The 15,547-nt window shown below is 64.2% G+C and overlaps 1 protein-coding gene across 1 annotated transcript; it reads left to right on the top strand.

Annotated features, from left to right (window-relative positions):
- On the top strand, nt 1-14,653 carry LAD1 (ladinin 1). The gene is made up of 13 exons (XM_065872031.1): nt 1-38; nt 6,798-6,935; nt 8,026-8,827; nt 9,279-9,383; nt 10,126-10,169; nt 11,215-11,287; nt 11,375-11,512; nt 11,783-11,869; nt 12,104-12,175; nt 12,710-12,885; nt 13,709-14,052; nt 14,149-14,300; nt 14,552-14,653. Exons 1-13 carry the CDS (start codon nt 1-3, stop codon nt 14,651-14,653), a joined length of 2,271 nt encoding a protein of 756 aa, XP_065728103.1.
- The last annotated feature ends 894 nt before the right edge of the window (nt 14,654-15,547 follow it).

Here is a 15,547-nt window from a genome sequence, read left to right as displayed (position 1 = left end):
ATGTCAGTCAGCAGGAGGAACTGGGCCACGCTGTCCAGGTGAGCCCGGGGGCCTGGCCGCCCCTGGGGGCCACAGAGTCGGGGCCACACCTGGCAGCTCGCAGGTGTTCCGCCTGCCCCACCGCCTCCTTCCTCCCCTTGGGAGCTGAGGCACAAGCAGGGTGCCTGGGGTGGGCTGCCGGCCCCTAGAGGCCGGTTCGGGGCACTGGGGAAGCGTTCTGGAGTTATGGCCCAGCCTCATTTCCCGAGAAGCCCCCCTGACGGCCCGCGTTTCTCTGTAGAGAGTTTGAGGGGCCCCGCCCGGGGAGGAGCAGGGGGCGCCGTGCCAGGAGCGGGGCAGCACCACCGGGAAGCGTTGGTGAACAGCGCCGGGGGCTGAGTACGGGGGACAGATGCCCTCCCACTGATGAGGCTCGCGTTCCGAGCGTGGCGTTTCGGGGTGGGGTCTGGGCTGGGTGACCTCACCACAGCTTCTGCCCCCCTCTGGGCTTCATTCTTTATTTGTGAGCTTATCCTCCCCAGAGCCTGGGCACTGGGTGTCGTATCCCTGCCTGCGGGACATCTGTCAGGGTCAGAGAAGCCTGGGGGCGTGTCCGGAAGGCAGCCCCCCTCATGTGGTTGGTGACCCCTGAACCCCTTGGGGCCACCCTGCACCTCCCCCCAGAGGTGCTTCCATGAGCATCTTCACCTGCGACCCCCCCCCCCACACACTGCCCCCTCAGGAGACTGAGGCCCACGTAGTAGATGGGAGCCCGGAAGGTTCTACTGGGTAGAAGCCGACCCCTCTCAGGGGGGCGTGTGGGTGGAGGCCCAGGCTGCCCTTATAGGCACGGAGCAGCATCCCAGGCCTTCCCCAGCAAGGCCTCTGGCTCTCCCCACCCCCTTCACAAGGGCTCCAGAGCTTCTCCAGGGCCGGGGGCCTCCCAGACCCTCAGACCTCACTGCTCTGAAGCACAGTTGCCCGGTCACCACGCTGCAGAGGGGCCCGCGGGGTCTAGAGAGGGGAAGGATACGCCCCAAGAAAGGAGGAGCTCGGTGCCCTAGACAGGGGCCCGGCCGCCTCAGAGGCTGGACACACCCAGGGAGGGTCTGTACTGCGGGTGGAGCTGGGGGTCAAGGTCTCGGACTCTGCTGTGGGTCACGGTGCGGTGCCGGCGTTGACGTGGGAGCGACTCTGCTTCCAGGCGGGGCCTGTCTGTTGGGGTGTGTAGTGTGGACACGTCTGGGTGGATGGTATGTTCTGACGTTGCCGAGTTTGGGCCTTGGGAGTCCGAGCCCATTTGGATGTCCATTGAAGACCACAGCGCAGGGCGTTGGGCTAAAAACACAAAGCAGGGCTTCCCTGGTGGCGCAGTGGTTGAGAGTCCGCCTGCCGATGCAGGGGACGCGGGTTCGTGCCCCGGTCCGGGAAGGTCCCACATGCCGCGGGGCGGCTGGGCCCGTGAGCCATGGCCGCTGAGCCTGCGCGTCCGGACCTGGTGCTCCGCAACGGGAGAGGCCACAGCGGTGAGAGGCCCTAGTACCGCAAAAAAACAACAACAACAAAAAAACCAAACACAAAGCAGACATGGCTGAGTCAGGAGCCCCCGGTCTGCTGGGATGTGTGTGACTTTGTGTCTGAGACATGCCCGGATGTGTGTCAGGGTGTGCGCCAGGTGGCAGTGGGGCGCTGGAACTTTTAAAGTGCGAGCAGGGTCTGGTCTTAGCTGGTCCCCTGCTCAGATGGCCCCGGTCTCCCCTGGCTGCAGGGGGGGCCGGGGGGCGGGGGAGGCGATTGCCAGGCAGCGGGAAGCCCCGGGGACCAGCCCCGGCCCCGCCCCCCGGCCCTCCCCAGCCCTGTGGGCAGACACAGCTGTGGCCGCCGACGCTCGCCCCTGAGGCAGCTGGAGCCGAGGACCCTCCCGCCCTACTGCTCCCTGGCGAACAAGCCTCAGCTGGCAGGAGGGAAGGGCCGTGAGTCACTGTCAGCGGAGCCTCCCGGGCTCGGGGTTGGGGGGGCGCTGAGGAGGGCGCGAGGAGCGTGGCCCCAGACGGGGCCAAGGTGGGCAGCTGAGGGCCAGCCTGCCGCCCGTCCTTGGCGAGTAGAAATTCAGACGCTCTAGCCCCGGGGCGGGGCAGTGGTGAGCTGCCTGGCTGGGTGCCCTGGTCAGCAGCCTTGCCCTCTCCTCCCTGGGCTGGCCTGGTGAGGGTGAGGCTGGGCGGGCTCGTCGGGGGGGGGGCCCAGGGGTGGGTCTGGAGCAGCGAGGGCGGGGGGAAATTAATCATCTCCCTGCCTGGGTCTTGAGCAGCCCTGCCACCTCCCGAGCTGCTCAGTTCTCCCTGACACCTCTCCCTAGACCAGCAGGGCTAGAAGGGACCTCATGGACCACCCAGCGTGGCCCCTCGTCGCGTGGAAGGCCTGTCCCCCCTCAGGGTCTGTAGACTGGCCCAAGGTCACGCAGCTAATCAGAGCTGCATCTCTCAGGCCGGTGCCAGGCCTGAGCTCCCTTTTCTCCTTCCAAGTTCTGCAAATCCTTGCTCTTTGAGCCCCAGGCTTCCACAGAATGCTCTGGGGCAGCCTTCACACCCTTCCCCTGCTTTAACCAGGGCAGCTGAGCCTCGGTCTGTCGTATAATGGGCTGTCGTATAAAAGGCGATTCAATTGGGGAGAGAACGGTTCTCCTGGTAGAGCTGCCAGCACTTACACCCCTGCACTCAGCTGCTGCAGACTGCGAGGATAGAGCTCAGGAAGGGTGGCCCTTGGGAGGGAGCAGAGCCAGCTCTGGCCTGAGCAGCAGGGCAGAAGGTCTTCCGGAACTAGTTAAGGGAGAAGGAGGTCCCTTGCCCTGAGAATGGAGCCGGTGAGGTCCGGAGTAGGGCGGCTAGCAGTCCTACCTGGAGGCAAAGAGAGGGATGTGTGTCCCCAGAGGAGGGCCAGGAGGTGGAGGAAAGGGCTGTTGAGAGGGAGCTGGTGGCGGGACGGCCGCCCAGGGCTGCGGCATCAGCTGGTGACAGTGGCTGGGACTCCCTGGGGTGCGGGACCTACACGGTCCACCCTGGCCTGGCCCTGGCGCCCGAGAGGGCGACGTGTTGGCGGCTGGGTTTCCTCAACCCTGCTTCCCCAGGCTGCGCCACGAGCTCAGGCCTGCGCTGGGCTGGAGGGTCCCACACCTTCCGAGGCCCTCCCGGACACCCCTTGCTCCCCCTGCCTCTTCAGCTGCTGGGCTCCTGAGAAGGTGGCAGGGCATCCTTCCCGGCCTTTAACCTTGTGCTGAAGAGGCTAGCCTATGTTGGAAGCTTCGTTCCTTCTTTTACTGGCTGGCCTGTCCTGGGGACGTTATTGACCCCCATGAGCCTCAAGGTCCTCACCTGCAGAATGGGGGTGAGCCGCCCGTCCCTCAGGGTTGCCGGGGGCCTCTTATCAGAGGTATCTGGGAGCCGCAGCCCGCGCTTCTGCCTTTATTTATTGATTGGTTGGTCACTGTAGTCAACAAATACTTGTTTGCTCCTGAATGAAGCCCTTAGTTGCTCTTTGTTTATTCCTGGGGCTCCTGTGGAGCCGCCCAGAAGCCTGGCCTTCACCCCTCCTGCCCTCTCCTCCCCGTTTTCTCCTCTTTAGAGGAGGAGCTCTTTGCTTGGTGGAGATAACGTTTCTCCTGGGGTGGGGGTGAGGTGCGACCACGTCACCTGGGTGAGCGGCGGGGTCTTGGGGCAAAGCTGGGGGTCACTGGAGGATGGGCCCCGAGACCCTCAGGGCGAGGACCCGCCTGGGGTGAGTCGCTTCCCGAGACCAGGCTCTGACAGATCACACACCGACTTGTTCCAGGTCCCACAAACAAACAGGTGGCTCCCCCGAGGGCTGAGCGGCCTGTGCTCAGGCCCAAGGAATCCTGGGAGCTCCAGCCCAGATGCGCCTGTCGGGGGAGGCGCCCCCGCTCGGGGGGCCGGTCTCCCTCGGGGCGGTGGGGTCCCTCAGCTTTGCAGGGCACAGCTGACCCCAAACTGTGCACTCAGTTCGGTGGGTCCAGAGGAAAGCCAGCTGAAGTGGACCTTTCTCATCTGGACCCGGGCAGCGAGGAAGGGGTGGGGCATTGGGGCCTGGCCGGAAGGAACCATGGGTTCCCGTGGAGTGAGTGAGTGAATGAATGAATGATCACGGAGGCCTTGGGGAACCCGGTTTAAACCCCGTGGTCAAGGCCGTGGGTCCTAGATTGGAGCCCTGCCCCATCCCCACGCAGGTGGAGTACAGACCTGAGGAGCAGGAGGAACTGAGGTTTTCACCAAGAGCTACCCTGACACCAGAATTGGGCGCTTCTGGAAGGTTGCCTGGGGCGATTGGGCAGATTGCCGTTCGGGGGTGCCTAGGATTTGCTCCCCCTTTGCGCTCTTGCTTATCAAGGCAGAGATCTGGTGGACCGCCCCCCCCCCCCAACCAGGGAGGAGGAACGCCCTGCCCTCTGAGGTTGACACTTGCACTCGGTTCCACATTTGGTGGCGCCTGTGCGTTCCGGGTGCCGTGGTGGATGCGCCCCGTCCTGTGGTCTTTTCTCTCCCTGCAGGGCAACTTCTTCACACTTTCTTTTCAAACCTTTCATACCCTCTCCGCTCTGCCTCATTTGCCCATCTTGAAAAAGAAAACATGACTTAAGATCTGTGTGTTTATTGTACGTAAATGACACCTCAGTTAAGACAGCAATCTTGGCGTCCACGTCCTCCTCCAGGTACCGTCTCATCTTGGTGGCTTTTCTTCTCGTTCAACCTTCTCAGCAGAGTTGCCGGCCGTCACCAGCTCCTCTTTCTCGGGTCCCCTTCTCCCCTTACTTGTCCAGTCGGGCTCTTTCTAAGGGTCCGGAAGCCTCTGTGCTAAACACTGCCTCCTGGTGGTCTTGCCCTTCCAGCGGTGTGGACAGGGCTGGCTCCTCTCCAGCTCAGCTCCTCCCGGGTTTCCTCCCGCGGACATCTCGCCAAACGCCTTCCTCCCTGATGGTCCCCAGCCTTCTAACAGCAGGCACCAGGAACTGCTCAGGCCAGAAAATCTAGTTTTCCTTGATTTTTCTCATTTCCTCGCCCCTCATCCCCATCCAGCCCATCAGCAAACCCAGTTGGCTCTGTCTTCAAAATGTGTCCCGAATCCATCACTTTTCCCATCTCACTGTCACCACCCCAGGTAACATCACCGTAGCTCGCGCCCTGGCGAGGGCCCCCCACCCCCACGCCCGGCCCAGTCCCTCTCCTCTGCCTTCCGCAGTCCTGTCACCATACAGCAGCTGGAGAGGTTTAAAATAGTGACCATAATAAGTCTTACCATGTCCCCCTCGCTGTGAAACTGTCCAGTGTCTTCCCACACCCTGGAATAAACCCACGCTCTCACCCGGCCCCTGAGCACAGCCATCCGGCCGAGGCCTGGGCTGTGCTACCCCCTCACCCTGGAATGCTGCCACCAGACCCAGCCCCTTTGGTCCTTGGGGCCCTCTCCCCTCCAGGTGCCTTCTCTCGTCCTCCGTCTCTTCCTGACGTTTTGTTCACGGGTGGGCTCCTTGCTCCCTGTCTGACTCCCCCACCTGGCACGCGCCCCAAAGGGCAGAACCCCGTCGGGCTCCTTCCCAGTCCCCGGAACCTGCCTGCCTGTAGACAGTGCTCAAAACGTGTGAGTTTAGTGACGATCAGATCAGCAGATGTGATGCTGGACTTGGAATAAAAGATCAGGACCGTCGTGTGGGTGCTCCCTTTGGGGAGGAAAACGGAGGCAAGGAAGGGACCTGCCCGCGGGCAGGAGGGCCAAGCAGAGGCCCTCCTGACCGGTGCCCCAGACAGCACTGGGGGGCCACTCCCAGCCCTCATGGCCTAAGCTTCTCCTGCGGCTCTGGGTGAAGCACGGCCTCCCTGCCCTGCCAGCCCCCACCTCTGACCACCAGGCTTGCTCGTCCCTCCCTTCTGCCTGGGCCTCGAGTTTCTCCCGGCCCTGGCCTGTCCCCCTTCCTGAGATCCAGCCCACGTTCAGGCTCTGCTGGGGCCTCTGCTGACGCTGCGGCCCCAGTAACCCTTCCCTCCCTGCGCAGAGCTGGGGGGCTACTGGTGGACACACTTGTCTTTCTCAGTATTTGGCAGGTGTCTCCGAGGCAGGGGTCCTGCCCTGGTCTGTGAAGCCGCAGTTTCCGACGGGGCGCTGGCCCAGCACAGTTCCTTGGGGATATTTGCTCTTTGGTTGGGATGGAGGGTGGGGATGGGTTGGGGGGGGCGGGTAGGTGGATAAGGGTGACGGGTGGGCAGGGCGGTGGAGGTGATGGGGGAGGGCTGTTTGCAGGGACAGGAGGTTGGGTGGCTGTGTGATTGAAGGCGGGGATGGGTGGCTGGTAGGCCCTGTGATACAGGAACCAAAAGCAGGGTGTGGCCCCTGCCCCCGGCACCCGAGAGCTGGTTCTCGGGAGCCAAAGAGGCTGCCGGGGGCTCCTGGGAGGTGAAGGGAGTGATGCCGGGCCCTCCCCGGCTGTAACCGGTCTCAGTGGGGAGTCTCCCCCTCTGGAGAGCCGAGAAGTCCCACGGGGAGCTGTGTAGCTGAGGTCGTTTCTCTGCGATTGTCCACTGAGGGATGTCATCTAAGTCCCCGGACCAGAGAGAGAGGGCAGCTTGTCAGGTTCACCCACCTCCTTCAGGCAGAGCTGCGCCTGCCCTCCCACACCCCTGGGCGCCCCGGAGCAGGGGCCCCCATCCACCTCGGGGGTCCAGGGTGGAGTCCAGCCCAGCGCCCCCCTGGGGGGGTCGTTGCGCAGGCTGGGGTGGCGGGCCATGTGGGCTGCACTGACCCCTGTCCCCCCATAGCCTGGCCAGGCAGTGGACCCTGGAGGACGAAGAGGAACAGGAGAGGGAACGGCGGCGGCGACACCGGAGCCTGAGCTCCACCGTGGACGACGAGGTGGCCCAGCCGGCCCAGGACGGAGACGCGGCGGCCCCAGAGAGGTGCGGGGGCGGGGAGGCGGCGTCCTGGTCCCGGATGACGGGCGGGAACCAGGCTGGGCTTCCGTGGGTCCTACCCTCACCAGGACAGCCAGTGAGACCAGTGCTCATGAGACACGCAGCCTTTGCTGGACGTTTTGTGAGCGTAGCTCAGTCCTTCCAGGCTCCCGAGAGGGAGGGTCCTAACCCGTCTCACAGGTGGAGAGGCTGGTCAGAGAGCACACGGGTTGTCCACCTGGAGAGCGGGGGCCGCGGGTGTCGTCCACATCTGTCGGGCCCCGGGGCCAACTCTCTGCATTCAAGCCGGCTGCCTCCCTCTAACCCGGACCCTCCGTGGTCCGCCTCTGACCGCAGGAGCGCGGGGGCCGGTCTGGCCACCAGATCTGAGGGTCGAGAGGGGAAGGCGGAGAAGGGCCTTGTTCACCAGATGCTCCTGTCTGTCAGGACGGCGCCCGCACCTGCCATGAGTCTCCTCTCGCCTCCGAACAAGCCCAGTCTGCAGTCTGGGAAACAGGCTCAGACGGTGAACTCACCTGCTAACCTGCTCCAAGTCGCACGCGAGCAGGTGGTGGGGACGGAAGAGGCTCCTTTGCTGGAGGCTGAGGGCCTCTCATGTTGCCCTTGTTCCCCTGGGTCCCCCAGAGGAGGGGGCTGACAGGGGCCGGGAGGAACGTCAGAGGCCTGGGTTCTACTCCCAGCTCCACCGCCCATTAGCTGTGTGACCTGTGCCAGCTCCCTGGCTGTCTCTGGTCCTGATCTAAGCCGCAAGGGGCGGGGCCTGGCACAGATGAGGTCTTTGTTGATTGGGGCTGAGCATGGAATGGTCACACCTTTCAGGGGTTTATGCATTTCTTTGAAAAGCGTCATGTGCTTTGTTCAAAGGATACCTTAGAAGCCCGATGCGTAAAGCAGATAAAAGGGTTCCTGATTTAAGCGATGGTGGTTCCGGCGGGGGGGCCTCGGCCTTCCTTCCTCGCCCCTCCCACGTGGCCCCAGAGGCATCTTCACTGGGTCGGAGGGCACCCCAGGGTCTCTCCCACCTCTGCCGGCCTCTGACTCTGTCTCCCGCCCCATCTCCCATCTTTCGACTCAGACTGCCGAGCGTGGAGGAAATGGAGGTCTCCCCCCGACCACCCCTAGACTCCAGCGGTGAGGACGTGTGGGCCGTCCTCAGGGCACGGCAGGAGCGGAGGCAGAGGCAGCGGGAGGCGGAGGTCGCACAGGCCCCCGTCCGGGAGCAGCTGGACACAGAGGAGGAGGATGGCGCGGGCACTGGGCAGGCCGGGCAGCTGCCCCCAGCGCCCGAGAAGGAGCTGGGGCTGCTGCTTCGCCGGAGACTGAGCCGGGAGCAGCGGAGCTCCTGGGTCCGGGAGGAGGAGAGCTTGGTGGGCAGGGAGCCGGGAAGCAGCAGGAAGGGGGGCTCAGAGAAGCCCTCTGCCCCAGAGAAGACATTAGCGCCCGAAAAGAGCCTGGACTCCAAGGAAGTCTCCACCTCCGGGAAGACTGCCAGCCCTGAGACAGTGTCTGTGTCCCAGAAGATTGCGGTGTTGGAGAAAAGAACCATCTCGGGAAAGACGGTTCTGGAAAAAAAAAGTGTCTTGGAGAAGCTGCCGTCCCCAGGGAAGACGTCGGACTCAGAAAAGAGACTGACGTCTGAGAAAGCAGCAGTCTTTGAGAAGACCCCGGCCCCTGAGACGCGGCTGGCCCCAGCGAGGGCGGCGGCCCCAGGGCAGCCCCGGGCCCAGGAGCTGCCAGCCTCTGCGCAGAGCCCGTCCACCCCCAAGGGGCAGGGGAGGGCCAGCCCCAAGCAGGAGCCCCCGTCCTCGGCGGGGCTGTGGGGGCAGGGGGCAGAGCGTCCGGCTGGGACTTGCCACCTCCCACCCATCACTCTGCAGGTTGGCGGTGCCCCTGCCCTCGCGCCCCCCGCCCTCCGCCCTCCCTTCTAGTCCTGTCCTCCCGCCTCTAGGCCGGCCTCGGCAGTTCCCTCTCCCTACCTGCTCCACCACGGTCAGGATAGCAGACCCGGGGGCGGGGGCATCAGCTGTGCAGCGGGGAGCACCTGGTACCCCATACCACATCCTCAGCCAGGGCCCAGACTGCAGGCCCTCATGGACCCGTGGGAAGCCTCAGATCCTTCTAGAAGTCCCCCTGGAAAGCCCTGCCTGGTGGCCTGGCCCCGGGACTGGGTCCGCCATCCCCACAGCAGAGGGGCAGGAGGCACGGGACTGTCTTGCTACCTGCCTCCCCCTGCAGCTCCTGGGATGGGCCAGGCCAGTGGTGCCCCCGTGGCAGCTCGGGATTGGGGTGCCCTGGCCTTCCGTGTGATACTCCCTCTTCTCCATCCAGATGAAAATCCCCAGCAAGGAGGACAAGGAGGACACACCCTCGCCCACCCAGGCCACCTACAGCAGCTCCCTGAAGCGCTCCAGCCCCAGGACCATCTCCTTTCGGGTGAGGCCCGGGTCCCTTTGTCTCCCATTCGCTGGAGGGCATGCCGAGGAAAGCAGCCCCCGTTACGGCCCAGGGCCCTGGGTTAGACACCAGGGACGTTGTATGCAGGCACAGGGCTTTTGGGTGCCCGAGGGTGGCCGAGAGCAGATGGGGTTGGATCGAGTGAAGCACCGGTTAATGTCTGGAGGCGGGTGTGGACGAGACCCAGCAGCCCCAGGTGGTGGGCACAGCTAGCCTGCAGGAGGGCGGCGCAGGTGGACTGCGGGGAGAGCCATGGGCTGTCCCGGTGCCCGCCGCCCTGCCTTGCCCCAGGAGTACAAATCACGTGGACCGGGGCTGGTCCTGTCACTTTACACCAGGATTTACTCCTGGTTTCTCTGTTTACTGGGTCACTCACTCACTTTTTGACCGTGCGCTGTGCCAGGCCCTGGGGAGAGGCAGGAGACCTGCTGCCGGCCGGTGCCTGTCCCTGCCCTTGCCCTACGGGGCTCGGGGCGGTGGGGAAGCAGGCAGGAGGCAGGTGGTCGCAGCCTCCCCAAGAAGACCTGGGGGCGTCAAGGAGGGGCCGCTGACCCGGCCTGGTGGGTGGGGCCGTGTCCCAGACCCTTTAATGGGGGTTGGACTGGGGGTTGAACGGAGGTGGGTGGGAGGCCCCAGGAGGGGGATGTGTTCTGACAGCTGAGCCCTCCCTTGAGGAGGCCGCGGCTGACCCCACTCATGGGCACCTTCCCTCTCGTTTCAGATGAGCCCCCGGAGAGACCACTCAGAGGCGGCCTTAACCCGCAGGTCAGGGGCCCGGAGGCTCTGTCCTCTCCGCTTGTGCCTCAGGGTTAGCAGGAGGGACTGAGGCCCGAGATGTGGCGCAAGGGAAGGGATGGGGGGAGCTGCTTGGAGGAGGCGGGGCTTGGGCGGGGCTGTCCTGAAGCACAGGGGTGCGGAGGGAGACTGACCAGTGCAGGAAGGGATGAAGCCGCTTCAGCAGGGGCGCGGGCGCCCGGGACTCTGCAAGCTTGACGAGCGCTTCCACCTCCCCCCTCCCCCTGCCTCCGCCCACAGCGTCCATGCAAGCAGCTGGAGGACTGTGTGTTTTTCTAAACAACAACAACAACAACAAATGGGGTCTGAAGAGTAGCTGTGCACATGCATTGCATCCGTCTGCCCCCAGACTATCTCTAGGGCAGCAGTGCTGGGCGAGGACTCGGGGTGGGGATGGGTGCTGGGGCGCAAGGTGGATGAGACCTGCTGCTGCCCTCGAGCAGCTCACATCAGACATGAAATGTGCAAGAGCCCCGCAGCACGGAGGTGCCGGGATGGGCATGGGAACTGACGGCTGGAGCCCCTCATGGCTGTGGGAGCTCGGCCCTCGAGAGCTGGGGGCTCTGTCCCAGAGCGATTGGCATCTGAAAGGACTTGAACTAGAGGGAGATTTCCCAGCGGAAGGAAGCTTTGAATCGAGGGGCCAGCACGAGGAGGCATGGAGTATGACCCACACGGTGTCCGGTTGGCCGGCTCCTCGGCGTGGTGTCAGGAGGGCAGGCACCGCCAGGTCATGAGTCTTGTACGCTCGTCCGGTGGCCTGAGGACAGGTTGGGGTTGGTCGGGGGTGGGGCAACCTGGTGGCTGGTGTCCGGCTGAATGGACTGTTTCTAGGGAGGACCGGGGAGTCCCCGGAGTCTGTAGATCGTCACCTTGGCCAAGTCATTATGGTCTCACTCGGTGACTGAGGCCACTTTCTCTTTGCCGAAGCACTGGGGGTGTGGGTGCAGGCCCGGTCTCCCTTGGGGCGGGGGGTCTCACCTGGCTTGTCTTGTCCTACCTTTCCGTCCCACAGCAGCAGCGTGAGGATCCCAGCCAGCTCCTTCACACTGGGCCAGAAGCTGGAGAGATACCACACAGCCGTACAGGTGGGTGGGGCCGGGCGCCTGCCCTGCGTGGTGGGCGTGGTCGGCGCCCACCCTCAAGGCTCAACGGCTTGTGCTCTCTGCTCCCAGAGATCAGAGTCAGTCAGGTCTCCGGGCCCCTCCCGCGCTGAGTTCTTGGTGGCTCCCGTGGACGTGGCCAGCAAGCGCCACCTCTTTGAGAAGGAGCTGGTGGGCCAGGGCCGGGAAGGAGCAGCCTCCGGCCGGAAGGTGAGTGGCTCAGGCCGATGAGGCTGGGTGTCTGCAAATCCCGGCCCCTGGCCTGGGCAGCGCCAGACAGCTCTGCGTCTTCGTGCGTCAGTTTGGGAGAACCTGCCGCTGACTTGAGTTCCCCGCCACTCGTGAGCCCCCGTCCCCCTGGCTGTGCGCACAGCCCCAGTGCGGGGGGGCGGGCCCGGCGCCCTGGGCTGGATGGGTGTGGGCAAGGTACAGGCCTCCGGAGATGCCCACCCGACCCCGACACGGAAGCTCTCTTTTCAGGAGAATTTGCGGCTCTCGGGGGTTGTGACATCGAGGCTCAACCTGTGGATCAGCAAGACGCAGGAGTCAGGAGATGGGGACCCGCAGGTACCTCCTGAGGCCTCACCACGGGCCCTTTCGTGGCAGAATGACCTGCCAGAGGAGGGGCAGCCCCAGAAGTAGTGGACGTATTCTGGGCGTGGGGACGGCGTTGGATAAGCCTGCGGGCCGGAAGGCAGAGAGGAGGAGGGTCTGGGGTCCTCCCTCGGGAGGGGGAGGGGTCTGGGGACCCCTGTGCCGTAAGCCTGAGCCTCTGGTCTCCGCCCTGATGCCTGCAACCAGGAGGTGCAGAAGGAGTCGGCAGCCGCCAGGAGGATCCAGTGGAGGAAGAAAGTGGACTCCCTGGATGCCAAGGTGAGGGCAGGGGTGGCCGCCCCGCGGAGACGCCACACGCCCAGCGCCACGCACACCGACTGGCCTGTGTTTGCACAGCCCCGTTCTCAGGCTGGGTTGTCGCAACCTGCGGAGGGCTGGCTGCACCCTCGTCTGGCTTCGCTTCCCCACAGCTGTGCGAGCCCCTACCCCCCTCAGCCAGCAGATCTGGGGCCTCTGGCCCAGTGTGGGCGCGGGGCTTGGGGAAAGGGGTGCTCCCTGTCCAGCACTAGGAACCCGTCTTGTGCTAATAGCCCTTTGCCCCGTAGGTGTGAGAAGCCTTGTCTCATCACCCCGCTCCCTTTCTGCCTTGGACCTGGGACCAGGAACGTCGGGGGCGCTCAGCCAGCTCCTTCTCTGCCCAGCCTCTGGGGCAGGTGTGCCTGGCCCCTTGTCCTGCTGTGGGCACAGCAGATCCTGGGCCGCAGCGCCGGCCTAGGCACAGCACGACTCTTGTCCGCACCTCAGGCCTCGGCGTCCTGTCCGGAGACGGCTTTTCCTGCTGGCCCTTTCCAGGGACAGGGGCACCGTCCTGCAAGAAGCCCCGGGTCCCTGCCTGGTCTGAGCCCAGCAGGTGTCTCCGTGTACCTCTCAGAGGCCGGCCAGGCTGGAAGCATCGCACTGTCTTCCCAGGCCCCGTCCCCTGCTTTGTTCTCCCTCACACCCCCACCTGCTGCTCTGGCCAAGCCATCGTGTGCTCCCCTCCCGCTGTTCTCAGGAAAGAGGTGATAAACTCATTCACTCTCAGGTGTAAGTGACTGATAATACTTTAAAAACGCTTCCTTCCCGGAAGCTTTGCTGTTAACGGGGACCTCCCGCAGTGTGCGGGGAGGGCTGTTTGGCTGCGGGCGTGCAGGCGGGAGGCGTTGCCCTCATCACTTGTCCTCATGTTTAAGGGGGTTGCTACCCAGTTGTCTAGCACGGTGACTTGAAGGGGGGCAGAACTGCCACAAACAGTGCCAGGCCTGCAGTCACATCCCAACACACACGATCCCCAAATCCGGTCCTCTGTTCCTCTAACGTCATGGCTCCTGTGGACTCGGCGGACACTGGGCCAGCTGAGAATCTAGGCCAAAGCCAACTCAGAAAGCCTGGGGCCTGTCAAAGCCCTTTGTGCTGTAGTGACAAAGGTAGACGTGTGCGGGTATGTGTGCACACAAGCGTACGTGTGTGTGTGTGTGTGTGTGTGTACGTACACACACGTGTATGTATTTTCTTTTAATCGTTAGAACTAAATTAGAACTCCGTTCCCAAGTGCCCCGGAGCCAGCTGCGGGAACACAGGTGCAGAGCCCACGCCCCCTCTACCCCCGGCCCAGGCCCACCTGGGAAACCCCAGGGCTCCTCAGAGCACAGCTGGAAGGGTCACCAGGCCCCCCAGCCTGTGGGGCAGACACGCCAGCCTTGTCCAGCCTCTGTGATTCTGAGTGAGGCTCCTGCCTTGCATCCTGGGGTCCAGGGCACAGGAGGCCCTCGGGGTCCTGTCCGTGACCCCAGGCTGGCCCGCCTCCCACAGGTGGGCTTCCTGTGGCCGGCCCTGTGCCTGCCCGGAGCCGGGGGTCAGCAGGACCTGGAGGGCCTGCCTGGGATGCCCGCACCCGCTACCGACTCGAGTTCCAGGACGAAGCCGGGGGCGGGGCAAACACTGCCCAGAGACGCGGGCCCTGCCAGGCGGGCCCTGCCAGGAGCTCGGGGTTCAGACAGGCGACCTGCAGGATTTTGAACGCTCTCGTTCTAAACTTGGGAAAGTCCCAGCAGGGGAATTTGTCCAGCACAACCGTCCTCTAAACCCTCCCTCCAGCGTGGAGACCCGAGAGCGGGCCGAGGGGCTCCGCTTGGTCCTGGGGATCTGGGTGTCCGGTAGCTGTTGCCCTCGGGGGTGGAGCCCTTGGTGCCCGCACCCGCGCACTGGGGTGCCCGTCAAGGGCTGACTGCCGGGCAGGGTGTGGGGGACAGCACCCCACGACTCCTGCCCCCTTGCACTCGTGCATCCCGCACACGAGGACCCTGCACGCACCCTTATCGCGGGATGGATGCACGCCCAGGATGACTTCAGCTGGCGGCAGTGTGAGGACAGAGTGTGCAGCCTGGGGGTGGCTGGGCGACAGGTGGGGGGAGGCCCCTCGAGGAGGTGACAGCCCACTCCCTCCAGGGACAGAACAGGCCCCCACCCTCCCACCCACACCCTGCCCGGAGACCCGGGACCTCACAAGCAGCCTCTCCTCCTGCGGGTCCTCAAATGTGCAAGCACCATACCAGCATCTGCTTCTTCCAGTCAAATCCTGGCCAAGCACCATCTGTTTTCTCTTCGTTCCCCTCTACCATTAGCACGAGGAGGTGACGTTACGTCTGTTTGCAGGGACGGGGCGTCCACGGCAGGTCGGATGTGGTGGCTGGTGGGTGGCTAGACTCACCGGCTGAGCGACTGCCGCCCACGGTCCGAGTCAAGTTCCCACCTTAGGACACTTACTGAGGGCCTCACACAGTTAGTCCACAGATGCCGAGAACCTACCAGCTTTTCCCCGTGGGGATCCAGGTGGCCAGATGTCTGTCCCAGGCATCCGTGCAAGCAAATTACGTCCCACTTGAAGGACGGTTGCGCTCACAAGGAACCCACTGAAGTAGCTCGAGTTAAGGGAGGACTTAGGAAAAGCGATTCCTAAATTCCAGGAGATCCCAGGCCAGGACACAAGGCGAGGCTAAGGTCCTGGTCGGCTGTACCAGGACAGCGGGGGATGGGGGGTCCCCCCCTGTTTCCCAACAGCTTGGCTGCGCTCACCGTTCCTCCCTGATGCCCGGGAAGCCGGCAGCAGGCTTGTGGCTTCAGCCTGCCCCGCCTCGGATCTGCCGGCAGTGTAAAGGGCCACATGGCAGGGATTGAGCCTGGAGGTGGGGAATCAGACCGCTGGGCTCGGAGGCCACCGGGGACCATGGAAGGACAGTTTCAGCTGAATGACGCGGCAAGTCTGATGGGGAGTGGGGGCGGGGCATGCGGAGGACCCTTTCAAGGGCGTCGGTGGTGGACGCGGCACGTGGCTCCCGAGGCAGCCACGTACGTGCGGGCAAACCCCAAAGCCCTGGACGCTGGCCTCAAGGACCTTGTGATCTCGTGGGGTTAGCAGACGATAGTCCCGTGTGGCCTCACTTTAAAGCCATAGTGGCGTGAACTTCCACCGTCTTCCCCGCCCCTCCACTCAACCAGCTGCCCCTTCGAGGAGAACCCTCATCCTCGGCTGGATGTCCGACCTTGAACCTGACCTCCGGTATTGGGTTTAACCCCTGCGCAGTAAGGAGGGCTTGCCACGTGGCTTGGGGGGTCAAGGAGCAGACCCACTCTGCAGATGTGCTCGCTGAG

Source organism: Phocoena phocoena, chromosome 1, assembly GCF_963924675.1.
Source record: "Phocoena phocoena chromosome 1, mPhoPho1.1, whole genome shotgun sequence".
Taxonomy (NCBI): Eukaryota; Metazoa; Chordata; class Mammalia; order Artiodactyla; family Phocoenidae; genus Phocoena; species Phocoena phocoena.
The sequence above is the reverse complement of the archived record's forward strand: the minus strand, read 5'-3'. Positions and strand labels throughout refer to the sequence as shown.

Excerpts from the sequence above, each read along its gene's own strand:
- LAD1 (XM_065872031.1), top strand. The coding sequence starts at position 1 with ATGTCAGTCAGCAGGAGGAACTGGGCCACGCTGTCCAG. Across the intron at positions 9,384-10,125 it reads CCAGGACCATCTCCTTTCGG|ATGAGCCCCCGGAGAGACCA; the intron begins GTGAGGCCCGGG and ends CTCTCGTTTCAG. Across the intron at positions 10,170-11,214 it reads GAGGCGGCCTTAACCCGCAG|CAGCAGCGTGAGGATCCCAG; the intron begins GTCAGGGGCCCG and ends TCCGTCCCACAG.